We start from the raw sequence: 12,958 nt of genomic DNA, 5'->3' as shown, positions 1-12,958 counted from the left end.
TACTTGAGTATTTACATGTAATCGTACTGCTTCTTTTACTCCACTGCAATTTGTGAGAAATATAGTACTTTATACTCGTACATTAGCTAATGAATTATAATGTATTTTCATATCTGATCATACCTGGCAGTAAAATAAGTCATTACATTTACCTCAAGCTTTACCAGCTGCTCAATTTGAGTCATTAACACATTAATGCATCACTCATCAAAATCTAGTCGCATAATATATCATTTTCTAAAGAAATGGCCATTGTACATAACAAGTACTTCTAGATGTTGTACTTTAAAGTATGTGTTGATGCTACAGTAATACTTAGCACTTTTTAACTGAGTAAAACAATAATGCAGGGATTTCTACACTGCTTTTACCCGACTACAATATCTGAGTACTTCTTCCCCCTCTGCAATTGACACGATGGTGCAAGTTAAAATACAGGAACACTCATAGGGTTATTCGAGTATAGACCCCTGTGTGTTTTTACATCCCTCCCCCAGCCACCACACTACCCATAATGCTCCAACATCCTGCCTTTTCCCATGTCAGCGGCTGGATGCCAAGCATTACATCATGCCCCAGCGGTTTTAAAGGGAAGGATTACAGGATCAGGTGCAGGAATCAATGCTCAAATACGAGTGGATGTTGTGTTTTTTTGCTAATCACTTGATGGGTTCTTTTATTTTGATTTCACGCCATCTGCTAGTGTCTCACAATAATGCAATCTGCATAATCTGTGTATGCAAAGCTTTACTTATTATCCCCAGTCAGACACATTCATCATGCAGAACAGCTGCCACACTCCACACTGATAAGAAGCAGCACTCTTCTTATCATTTTTTAAGCTATCATTGAATATGAAATCATCCAAGCTGTCTGTGTGATGAGGCGATTCACATTTCCAACACAAAACCATAGCTGCAAATAACAGTTATTTACTTTATGAATAAACTTGCTGATTACTTAGTCACTCAATCAACCAATAGTTTACTTGGCAGCAGTTTCCGTTGACGCACTCAAAATGCTTGTTTTCCCGGACCAATAGCCTGAAACCTAAAAAAGAAAGCAGTTTATTGTCAGAAAAGACAAAGAAAACCTGCAAATAATCGCATTTAAGAAGCTTTAACCAGCATTGCTTTATCACATCACTTTATGTGCATTAATGTGGGACTTTAGTGGCAATAAAATGCAACTAAACTAATTGGAAATGCATAATATAAATCAGGAAGATAAGATAAGATGGACCTTTATTAATCCCCGTGGGGAAATTCAGTTGTTCAAACAGCAACAGGGTAAGGGTGAACAAACGGTTTAATAACATCATAAGAAATGAATAAAAAAATAAATGAGCATATATACATATTGGGTCTTATAAACTATGAATGAAAATGGACCTATATACAAATTGGGTCTCATATATATATATATATATATATATATATATATTAACATGGGTGTGTGTGGAAACAGTGTGAATATGTCCAGTGATTGTTCACATTATTGACCCCTCCGAGGCACTTGGTGCTGTGTCATGGAGGGATGAGTCTGTGGCCGTTTCTCAATGTCGAGTACACATGCTGCAGAGCCACTATTTCAAGTATACTACGTCATCGAGTGACGCAGAATGCTGGGCATTTAACATGCATTTAAACAGTCCTTCGGCTCCACTCGATTACGTAGTATACTTGAAATAGTGGCTCTGCAGCAGGTTTACTCGACATTGAGAAACGGCCTGTGGCTGAACTGAATACATGATAAGATAATGATGTTTCTGTTTAAATGAAGATGGGTCACTACTGAGACATTTGCAGAGATGAGATTAACTTTTGGTATGTGTGCCACCATGTCTTTAATTCAGCTCTCCCTACCAAATGTTCATATGAACTGAGTAGCTGTTCGCCCTATCTTTCTGAAATGGAGGCCTACTTAAGACTAGCCTGGCTTCAAAATGGCAAAACTCTCCCAGTCCTTAATTCTTTCTCCCAGAGATGGAGGGGAGTGGAGCGGTCTGGCAGACGGGGATAATTCAGTGAATATGCACTCACTGAAGGCCTGTTTGCTGTGCTGAGGGATAATGGTCCTCAGGGGCTGCAGCCATTACTGCGATCACTTTCTCCTGCAGCCAAAAAAATCTGTTTTGACCTCACTGATAACAATGTAGTGTTGTTGTTTAAGGAAATAAATGTGTTTATTTTGAAACTTTGCTCTAACACTGATGCTTTAGACTTAATCAGCCCATCATCGAGTTAAAAGAAGATCTCCCAACTTATTGTTAGTATACAAAAATACCCTTTAATATCTTCCATTGTGATTTTCCCACATTTCATTTTTTTCCACTAATTAATTATTATTATTATTATTAATATTATTACAGACAATTGATAGTGTCAAGGTACGAGAACACAGAGTAAGCTGGAGGGCAGAAAGTTTAGCTTGTAAAGAAAGTGAGTTATCCAATTTCAATGTTTCTTGGTCAAAGATCTCAAATATTATGGCATAAGAACTACAATCTTTATTAAGATCAGAATTTATGTCGAAAAAATTACATTTAAGTGTGTATATACGTGTTTCAATTCTAAAGTAGACATTTAACATGGTAATTTACTGGTATTTCATTGGCTGAAATAATCATCATATAACCAGAAAATGAAAAGAAACAAGAAAGAGAGAAAAAACATGTGGGAAAAAATACTTTGCGAAAGGAAAGATATTGAAAGGTCTCTCTCTCTCTGTCTCTCTGTCTCTGTCTCTGTCTCTGTCTCTCTCTGTCTCTGTCTCTCTCTCTCTTCTCTTCTCTCTCTCCTATCTGTCTCTCTCTCTCTCCCTGTCTCTGTCTCTGTCTCTCTCTCTCTCTTCTCTCTGTCTCTCTCTCTGTCTCTCTCTCTCTCTCTCTCTCTGTCTCTCTCTCTCTCTGTCTCTGTTTCTCTCTCTCTCTCTCTCTGTCTCTCTCTCTGTCTCTCTCTCTCTCTCTTTCTCTCTCTCTCTGTCTCTCTCTCTGTCTCTCTCTCTGTCTCTGTTTCTCTCTCTCTCTCTCTCTCTCTCTCTTTCTCTCTCTCTCTGTCTCTCTCTCTCTCTCTCTCTCTGTCTCTGTCTCTCTCTCTCTCTCTCTCCTGCAGGAACGTCTCGTAAAGAGATCACGGAGCACTGGGAGTGGCTGGAGAACAACCTGCTGCAGACGCTCTCCATCTTTGAGAATGAGAACGACATTACCACCTTTGTCAAAGGAAAAGTCCAGGTACCTGCTCACTCTGTTCCCATCAAGATGTTGGTATAGATATCAGATATTCTGTGTGAAACTAAGTGGACACTGTGATTTATTTTCGTTACTTAACAAAGCCTATGACCTTTTATGGCATACCACACAACTTTTTTCTTTTTGTTTGAATTTTATTGGTGAATAATCATGATCCTCAAACTGTGCAATGTTGGGTCCAAGTCTTTGTGAGAGTCTTTCAAAGTGATTGCATTTTTATTTTAAGAAAATGTGGGAACCCTGCTTAACATAAATGTACATTTTGTCTTGCATATAATGTTGTTCCCATATCATGCATTCCTATAATGTTTTATATTTTATAGTAAAAAAAGTGGTACAAGACGAAAAGGAATCGTACAATAAAAAAAATCTACCCATGAAAAAATTGTTTGCCAGTTTACTGCTGGCATGGATCCTATGAAGTATTTAAACCAGATCGCGATCGACTGGTCGATTGCAAAGGTAGTGTGGGTAGATCGCATGGCATTTAAAAAAAAAAAGTTAGCCTATCATCCATCCTTACTATGGCATTTGCCACTTGATTGACGTACAGGTAAGCCAGTCTGAGTTGTATTGTGCCATACGGGTTCATGCCGTTATGAGGGGGCCTCACCTCCTCATCTGAAGCGCAAATGAGGCGCACTATTATGCACTTATGTGGCGCAATTAGTGTAAGCCACAGTTTATCCGCCGTTTAGTCCACTAGCACCGCTCGTGACACAGATGGTGCAGGGGCGGCCCTGTAGGTAGATCATTTGGGCTTGGTCATTTTAAAAGTAGCTCCCAAGCTGAAAAAGTGTGGGCACCCCTGATTTAAACTGTAGCAGCCTGTGCTAGCTGCATTAAACAATGTGGAATTTTAAATGTCAATCACTTAAACTTCTGCTGCTTTTCTTCAAATACCAACTCTATTGTTTCTCGTCCCTCCAGCTCATTACATCTTTCTGTCTCTGTCCATCTTCAGGGCATCATTGCTGAGTACAACAAGAACCACGACGTCAAAGAGGACGACGACACGGACAAGTTCAAGGAGGCGAGCGCTAAGTTTCGTAAACTGTTCGGGATGCCGGAGGAGGAGAAGCTGGTCAACTATTACTCCTGCAGCTACTGGAAGGGAAAAGTGCCGCGACAGGGCTGGCTCTACCTCAGCATCAACCACCTCTGCTTCTACTCGTACCTGCTGGGAAAAGAAGGTTAGAGAGACTCTGAACACAGTTATTTAGTATTTATGTTTCTTCTGTCTGTTTCTATCTATTATATTGTTTTATTGGCAAGACAATATTTAAATGACCTCTAGGTACTAAATCTTAGAGGTACAGTATTTAAATAATTAGCTTTTCCAGTATTTAACATTTTAGTTCCCATTTAATGGTGAGAATAACTTATTCTGTCTGAGTAAATACTGTGTTAATAAACACATTAAAATTAAAGATTATTTTGAGTAGCATTGTGGGGTATCTAGGTTAACCTTGACCTTTTACTTTTTGAGGTACAATTCAGATAATCATCTTTTGTTTTTCTGGCCACCAATTCCATGTTTTTATTTGTTTTTGTTTGTTTTAACAAGTAGCCAAAAGTGTTTTAAAGATATTAAAATGCGTCAACTTATTTGGGATTTGGCGGAGGCACAAAACAGCAATCTGCTTATGCTCCAAATATTTTCAATATCTTTTTGGCAACCATGCCAACATTGTGTAATTTAAAGGGCAAGATGAGATGAAAACAAGAAATCATTTCAACAAGGCTGCTTTGCTTCTGTCCCCTAAGACATGTTTACTTTGGAGCCACATCTATCGCGATTCTCTCTGATATTATTTCAAAGGAATCTCAGACCTGACCTTTTTTTTCTTTAAGGCTTCATTCTTTTGAGACCTCAAACTATTATTACAGGTTATGTTGCGTTTAGTTCTTGCACACTAATATCTAACCATACAGGTCTAACTACATGTCAAACTGTGCATTATCTTAATTTTCTTGCATGCTGTTCAAGCTAATACCTTTTTTGCAAGTCTTGACCAATATCCTGAGGGCAACAGTCAAATGTTAATGTTAATCTATTGTCTACTCTACTGTATGTATACTCGTGTATTTTCCTTAATGTGTTTTCCTTATTTTCAGCCAAACTGGTGATGCGTTGGGCAGATATCACTCAGCTGGAGAAGAGCGCCACCCTCCTGCTGCCCGACGGGATCAAAGTGAGCACCCGCCTCAGCGCGCACGTCTTCTCCGTCTTCCTGAACATCAACGAGACCTTCAAGCTGGCGGAGCAGCTGGCAAACATCGCCATGCGGCAGCTGCTGGACAACAAAGGCTTCGAGCAGGACCGCTCGCTGCCCAAGCTCAAGAAGAAATCCCCCACCAAGGTGTCGGCTCTCAAGAGGTGAGAAATAACCAAAGCTGAGCACTTATTTACGCTCATCAATAATTAAAGTATTAGCATGTTTTATGACATACAATCGATTGAACATTAATGTGTCGCGGTGGGTAGAGCAGCTGGTTATCTTAAAGGCACAGAGGATGAAAATCTTAAGCACTGTTGCAGGTTGAGGTCTTAAGGTTTAACTGCAAAAGCAAAACATGCATAATAGGAAATAAATAGTATACTATTGAAGGGTCTCTGCAAGCATCGAAGAACTTTCTTGAGATTCAAATGTTGCTTGGTCAACCCATTTTATTTTTTTAACTAAAATGAAAATTGAATATGGGAGTTTTTTGTATTTCTATGTATTGCAATTTTTTACTTGAGTAACATTGCTAATAGTTGTTAGAACCATGTTAATGCAAAGATGATTATTCAGGTTTAACCCATGCTGTTTGTCAGAAGAATGTCACTGGCTTGATCTTCAATAATCAGGATACATGTCTTCATTATCCTTGCAAGAATGGAAGTAGTCATCACATACACGAGGTTGCATGGGACAAAAGAGTGATATGCTTATATATAAGAGAGGGTCTTACAGTCAACAAGATGGAAGAATATCAGTTCGAAGCAGTATTCTGACATTAGTTAAGATTAGCTAAGGCCTGCGTAAGCAATAAACATGACAGTCAGATGTCTATCTCTGCGTCATCAGGCCACTCTTAGGAACATAGCTATCATAACTTCAACACAGTGTCTCATGAGCGTCATCCATGTAGTCATACATCCGGCTACTGTAGGAGCAAACACAATAGTGGTGGCTTAAAGCCCACCTCTGCTCCGCGCCGTCCTTTAGATGAGCCTGGTCAGATTTAATAAAAGAAGGAGTTCAAAACACCGGCATAAAAGTTATAACAATAATCTGATTTTAATACAGTAAAAAACACAATACGAAATACAGAGTGCCCTGAAACAGAGCACTCCGGGCTCCCCGCTCTACTGCCGTGCGATACAGATATCGGGACCAGCCAGTCAGTAACAGGGAGCATTTTGCATGAAGAAACAACAGTATATATGGACATATTTGGGGCGGAGATCCACTTCTTATCTTCCACCGGACCCAACTCCTTTAATTTCCCAGGGAAGGTTTCACACAAACTATTCTTTTCTAAACAATCAAACATTGTACACAGATATATTGGTATCAAACATTGTACACAGATATATTGGTATCAAACATTGTACACAGATATATTGGTGCTTGGGATTATATTGGCCCCAGAAAGAACCTTGAAAAAGAACATGTGTTAGTGAGGGGAAGTGTATGTGTGTGTGTGTGTGTGTGCTGATAAGCGGAGGCGTATGTGTGTGTGTTGCTGATATCTGGGTCAGGAAGTGTATGTGTGTGTGTTTGCTGATGGGAGGAAGTGTATGTGTGTGTGTCAGGGTCTCTGGGTCATGGAGTGTAAGTAAGAAGGTTTATATATATATATATATATATATATATATATATATAATTATATATTTATATATAATAAATAATACATGTTCACTTCAATACAGTTCAAGATAATACCTGTTTACTTTAATACAGTTTAGAACAATATCGGTTTGCTTTACTACGTACACAGCTACGTAGGGCCTCTGTTATCATGTGCTACTCTGATATAGAAGGAACATTCAGTATTTTCCCAACACTGTTATATTTTACATAAACACAAATCTGTCTGCTCATACAGTATGACTCTGCATTTTCCATCCTGCAGGGATTTGGATGCGAGAGCGAAGAGTGAGCGTTACCGAGCGCTCTTCCGTCTGCCCAAAGACGAGAAGCTGGACGGACACACAGACTGCACCCTGTGGACGCCCTTCAACAAGATGCACATCCTGGGACAGATGTTCGTTTCCACCAACTACATCTGCTTCACCAGCAAGGAGGAGACGCTGTGCAGCCTCATCATTCCCCTACGAGAGGCGAGTGCTTCTGTCTGACTTCTCAGTGTGTTTTATGTACAGCTTGCAATGTGGGAGATGTAATAATAACAGTGACATTAACTGGCAAAGATAATGTTGTTTTTTTCAGCACCTCAATAAAAAAGCAGTCATCAGAAGTAAACCGCTAAGATGACATGCGAATGTATTTAGTAATGTTGTCTTGTAGGGAATTATGACTGTAAATGGATGAACACAAAGTAATGCCGTTCATAATGGCAGCCTATTGCTCCTAACACTAGGATGGGTCAAATGCAGAGAAACCATTTTGTTACATAGTAAGTAGGCCTAACTGTGTAATGACAATAAAAGTACAAATAAATACTTGCTATTGTAAGTGTGCCAGTCTTTACAATTAAATGATTGCTAAATCTGAACAGATATCAGTAAACACTTAAAGGAATACTCCACCCCAAATTGACCATTTGTGTATCAATCAGTGGTGACCATGAATTCTTGAAGGAAACTCAATTTGTATTGCATGCGTCCATGATGAACAAAGAATTAAAAAATGACAGTATTCTTGATGAATTGAAGTAAATGGGTGCTTCTTTCAACAACAATAATATATATTAAAACATCTGTTAAACTGTCATGCAACTTGTGCAGTATGCAATGTGTTAAAAATAAATACCAAGGTAACACAGGGAGAGTAGTTGATGTACAAGGCCGGATCAGGGGAGCACTGGTTCAATCCCCACTGCAGTCGGCATGTCGTCGTGTCCCTAGGCAACACCCAAATTGCTCCTGTGGGGATTGCAGACAGTATTGATTGTTTGTAAGTTGCTTTGGGTAAAAGCGTCTAACAAGTGACGTGTGATATACAGATGATCATTGAAGGGGTTGAGTACTCCTTAATTATGACGTTTTTTTTACAAGTGGTCTAGATTTAGTCATCAAAAATATGTTTGCAAAATGAGAGCACCTGTTTCTGACATATTTCATGGATGTGTCTGCTTCTCATGTATTACTTTGTATTAACTGAGATTGTGAATGTTCCTCCAGGTGACCATCGTGGAGAAGGCAGACAGCTCCAACGTGCTGCCCAGCCCGCTCTCCATCAGCACCAAGAACAGAATGACATTCCTGTTTGCTAATCTGAAGGACCGGGACTTCCTGGTCCAGAGGATTTCTGACTTCCTGCAGCAGACCACCTCCAAGATCTACCTGGAGAGAGAGCTCACCGGCAGCCTGACCAGCTCCGATGACGAGGTACAAAAATTCAGTTTTTCAGACCTAGTTTAAAATGTGGTGGGGACTGTGTCCATTAAAAGCTCCAACCGTTAAACATGATGTCCGCCCCCCCCCCAGGTTTACTCCCAGCATGGGTCCCTGCTCTCCAGCAGCCCGCAGAACAGTGTGAGCTCAGAAGGCGAGCGCACGTTCAACCTGAACGACAGCAGCGTGCCTACAGCCACTCAAGCTCTCATGACCATGTACCGCCGCCGCTCACCTGAGGAGTTCAACCCCAAGCTGGTGAGTTAAAAGCACTCTGTCAAGTATAGTTAAAGGCACGACAACGGATGCCTTCAGTAATTATTTAATATGTTGTTTTATTTTCCCACTGACACCCAAGACTTGTTTCTGGAGCCGTAGTCTTTGAACTTTTCTGTGAGATTTAATATCCATGTTTACTTCATTTTCTCTTAATGGTTGTAGAACTATAAATAGAGGGTCCAAAGATGGTGTTAATGACACTCTGAATTTATCTGCTCCCATTAAAAGCTATTTGTAAACTAGTGAATACATTACTTGTCTTTCCATAATTGCCATTATTATACTGCACATATTTTAAGCTGCATGGAGGATTGCAGCTAAAATGTACATTGCAAGAATATTGTTCTTGTAAGACTATGTATGAATAAAGTCATAACTTTCCTTTAGCTAAATTCACTGGCACTGTGAATCTGCATTATTCAATATAACAATATTATTTTTTTGTGGACGTGTGCAAGAAAGCTATCTTACTATTCTTATATTATAATACATACTGTTTACAGATTTTTACTTATTTTGCTACTGCATCTTAATAAGGCTGTTTCCCTCTTTGCAGGCGAAGGAGTTCCTGAAGGAGCAGGCGTGGAAGAACCACTTCACAGAGTACGGGCAGGGAGTGTGTATGTACCGCACGGAGAAGACCAAGGAGCTGGTCCTCAAGGGGATTCCTGAGAGCATGAGAGGAGAGCTCTGGCTGCTCTTCTCTGGTGAGCAAACATGCAGAGAAACACAACACACACAGTGTATACAGAAAGCGGTAAAATGATTCATACACAGCACCTGAGGAGACCACACCCTGCATACTACATGCTCACACCTGATCATAACATGAAGCATATTTTACTCGGGTGTCACCTATCCATAGACACAATTACGCTGTGGAAGAAACAATTACTAATATTAAAATGTGAGATATTGATACTACTACTACGGCTATGCCTGTGTTGCATAGTGAAGATTAGTTTTCCACTGTATTTATTTCACAGTTTCAAAATAAATATTGGGTTATTCAAGAATGTTTTAATTTTTCCAACACTTAGTGCCGGCTCTAGCCAAGACGGTGCCTTAGGCCGGATCTAAAAGGAAAAAAAATATTTAAAAAGACAAGCAAATATTTATTTAAGACAAGTAGACAAGCAAATATTTATTTAAGACAAGTAGACAAGCAAATATGTATTCTTTCTCAGATTGTTTTACTTTAAATCAGAATCAAATCTACTTTATTCATCCCCGGGAGGCATCAGGTTTATGTTACAGCTGCTTTTAGTGTAGAATAGAATAACCATAGAAAACATATATAGACATAAAAAGAAAAAAGGAGGAAAATGTTTTTGGAACAGGAACGGCTTCATTCATAAAGATGCAGGTATTTTTTTTACATGAGTGCTTGAACACAGCATTTAAACCAAAGCCATTGAAGATTAAACCTCTGCAGACTCTACAGAGGACCTGTGCGTGTCATTCCACAACAGGTTGTTCATTCAGGTGTTCAACCTCACACATACTGCAGCTACTCTTCCTCACCTGAACAGAGCTCCTCTCTCTCCAGTGACTCACTTATTGCTCACCTGGCTGTTGTCATAGCTGCATTATGATGACCTTAGTTAACCTTACTTCCATCTTTTTAAATTAGTTTTGTTTATACTAAACTAATAAAAGAGAAGCTAGTTGTTAACTTAATTTGCGTGTGTAAAACCAGTTTGGTGAGCTTCTGAGCAGGTTACCTGAGGTATGTTGATAACTGAGAGAAGCCTGCTGGAACAATGACTAATGTGAAGAGACGTCCTCTAGGTTTACTTTAAAGTTAAAGTACAGCTAACCAGCATCAGATCTGTAACGCATCTAAATACCAATTACCAGCACCTTGGTGTTGCAGCACTAACATATTCCCTCAGTCCACTTTAGCTGTGACACGCTCCTCCATAGGTCACTGTTCATCGGCCGCAGCTGACATTTAGGTGGAGTCAAGTGTATAATAGGTGTAGGTGCATAATTGCGTTCATGCCCAAATGATTTTTTTAATTGCATAACATATTGTGACATTTTTATGACATACTATACAATAGCTTTTACCATGGCATACTATGCTTTACTAACTGACTTTTGATGTTTTCTCTGATTTGAATTTAATTCTAACTTGTGTTGACAGTTTGTAATGCTTCACTTGGAAATGGTAGATGTATATAGTGATATGTTATTTTAGTTTATTTTTTAATTACTACTAGTTGTGAAAAACACTTACTTCCAACATTGAGACATCACAAACCAAAGATAACACGAAGACTCACATCTTATGGGATCCAAATATTTTCTGACAGCCTTAAATGTGACCAACTTGGCATATCTGTTGAACTTCCTGGAAAAGATCTGAATGACTGACTGATAATTAAATCTCCTGTGGTTTTTTTTTTATAGGGACGATCAACGAGATGGCCACCCACCCCGGATACTACGAAGACCTGGTGGAGAAGTCGATGGGGAAATACAACCTGGCGACAGAGGAGATCGAGAGGGACCTGCACCGCTCGCTGCCCGAACACCCGGCCTTTCAGAACGAGATGGGCATCGCCGCGCTGCGCAGGGTCCTCACGGCCTACGCTTTCAGAAACCCCAACATCGGATACTGTCAGGTACACACGCCTGTTTTAGATTTTGACATACAGGAGACTTGCGGTCCTTGACAGTATTTTAATCTATATTCTTCTCTCCTTCGACACCACAGGCTATGAATATTGTGACCTCTGTGTTGCTGCTCTACGCCAAAGAAGAGGAGGCTTTCTGGCTGCTGGTGGCGCTCTGTGAGAGGATGCTGCCCGACTACTACAACACCAGGGTTGTAGGTCAGTGTGTACTTGTGTATTTTAAAGTGTTAGACTGTTTTTTATTTATTTAACATCCACTGTTTGTCACCTGTTCTCCATGTGAATTATTAAGATAATTCAATTGTAAATGTGTGTGTACAGTATTTCTTAAACATGACAGAATGAGACTATACTAATGATTATTGTGTATAAAAGGCCCCAGTATGTATGTATGTATGTATGTGTATATATATTATCTCAATTGCTATACCTTATTTGCTGCTTCTATGCATTTTAAACTTTCCATTTTGAATAGCAAATGTGCATTTACGGTGATATTGGTGGGTGGCAGATTTTGAAGTTTCTAGACTCAACAAATGGTCTATAATTTTGCACAGAAGTTAACAAAGCTCTCGGCCCATTTCATTTGTTCTTTTTTATACTTTAACTAAATAAACGCCTTTTTCCTGACCATGTGTTCCCCAGGAGCCCTGGTGGATCAGGGGGTGTTCGAGGAGCTGGCCCGTGAGTACGTCCCTCAGCTGTACGACTGCATGCAGGACCTCGGGGTCATCTCCACCATCTCTCTCTCCTGGTTCCTCACCCTCTTCCTGTCCGTCATGCCGTTTGAGAGCGCCGTGGTGGTGGTGGACTGCTTCTTCTACGACGGCATCAAGGTCATCTTTCAGCTGGCGCTCTCCGTGCTGCACGCCAACATCCACCAGCTGCTCAGCTGCAAGGACGATGGAGAGGCCATGACTGTTCTCGGCAGGTGAGGAGAGACAAAGATTACAAAAAAACTGTTTTCTAGTATTTAACAATATCCTCAATTCTCTCCAAAACCCTACAATTCCACTGTTTATCTTTTTATTTCATCCCATAAGCCTTAAAGATGATATTAATGTTGGTAAATCTATTGTTTATTGTAGATACTTGGACAGTGTGACCAATAAGGACAGCACCCTCCCTCCCATCCCCCACCTGCACTCCCTACTGACAGACAATGGAGAACCACATCCAGATGTCGACATCTTCAAACTGGTCCGCAGCTCCTACGAG

The 12,958-nt window shown here is 40.0% G+C and overlaps 1 protein-coding gene across 1 annotated transcript in view; it reads left to right on the top strand.

Moving 5' to 3' along the window:
• tbc1d9 (TBC1 domain family, member 9 (with GRAM domain)) overlaps window positions 1–12,958 on the top strand; it is a 31,471-nt gene that overhangs the window by 10,518 nt on the left and 7,995 nt on the right. Inside the window, exons 3-13 of the mRNA XM_034231398.1 lie at window positions 3,114–3,232; window positions 4,215–4,443; window positions 5,369–5,630; window positions 7,376–7,583; window positions 8,607–8,813; window positions 8,913–9,077; window positions 9,655–9,805; window positions 11,514–11,728; window positions 11,821–11,938; window positions 12,386–12,671; window positions 12,829–12,958. Of these exons, the coding sequence (XP_034087289.1) occupies window positions 3,114–3,232; window positions 4,215–4,443; window positions 5,369–5,630; window positions 7,376–7,583; window positions 8,607–8,813; window positions 8,913–9,077; window positions 9,655–9,805; window positions 11,514–11,728; window positions 11,821–11,938; window positions 12,386–12,671; window positions 12,829–12,958 (2,090 nt within the window). The remainder of the gene's footprint in view (window positions 1–3,113; window positions 3,233–4,214; window positions 4,444–5,368; window positions 5,631–7,375; window positions 7,584–8,606; window positions 8,814–8,912; window positions 9,078–9,654; window positions 9,806–11,513; window positions 11,729–11,820; window positions 11,939–12,385; window positions 12,672–12,828) is intronic.

Source organism: Gymnodraco acuticeps, unplaced genomic scaffold, assembly GCF_902827175.1.
Source record: "Gymnodraco acuticeps unplaced genomic scaffold, fGymAcu1.1, whole genome shotgun sequence".
Lineage (NCBI taxonomy): Eukaryota > Metazoa > Chordata > Actinopteri > Perciformes > Bathydraconidae > Gymnodraco > Gymnodraco acuticeps.
The sequence above is the reverse complement of the archived record's forward strand: the minus strand, read 5'-3'. Positions and strand labels throughout refer to the sequence as shown.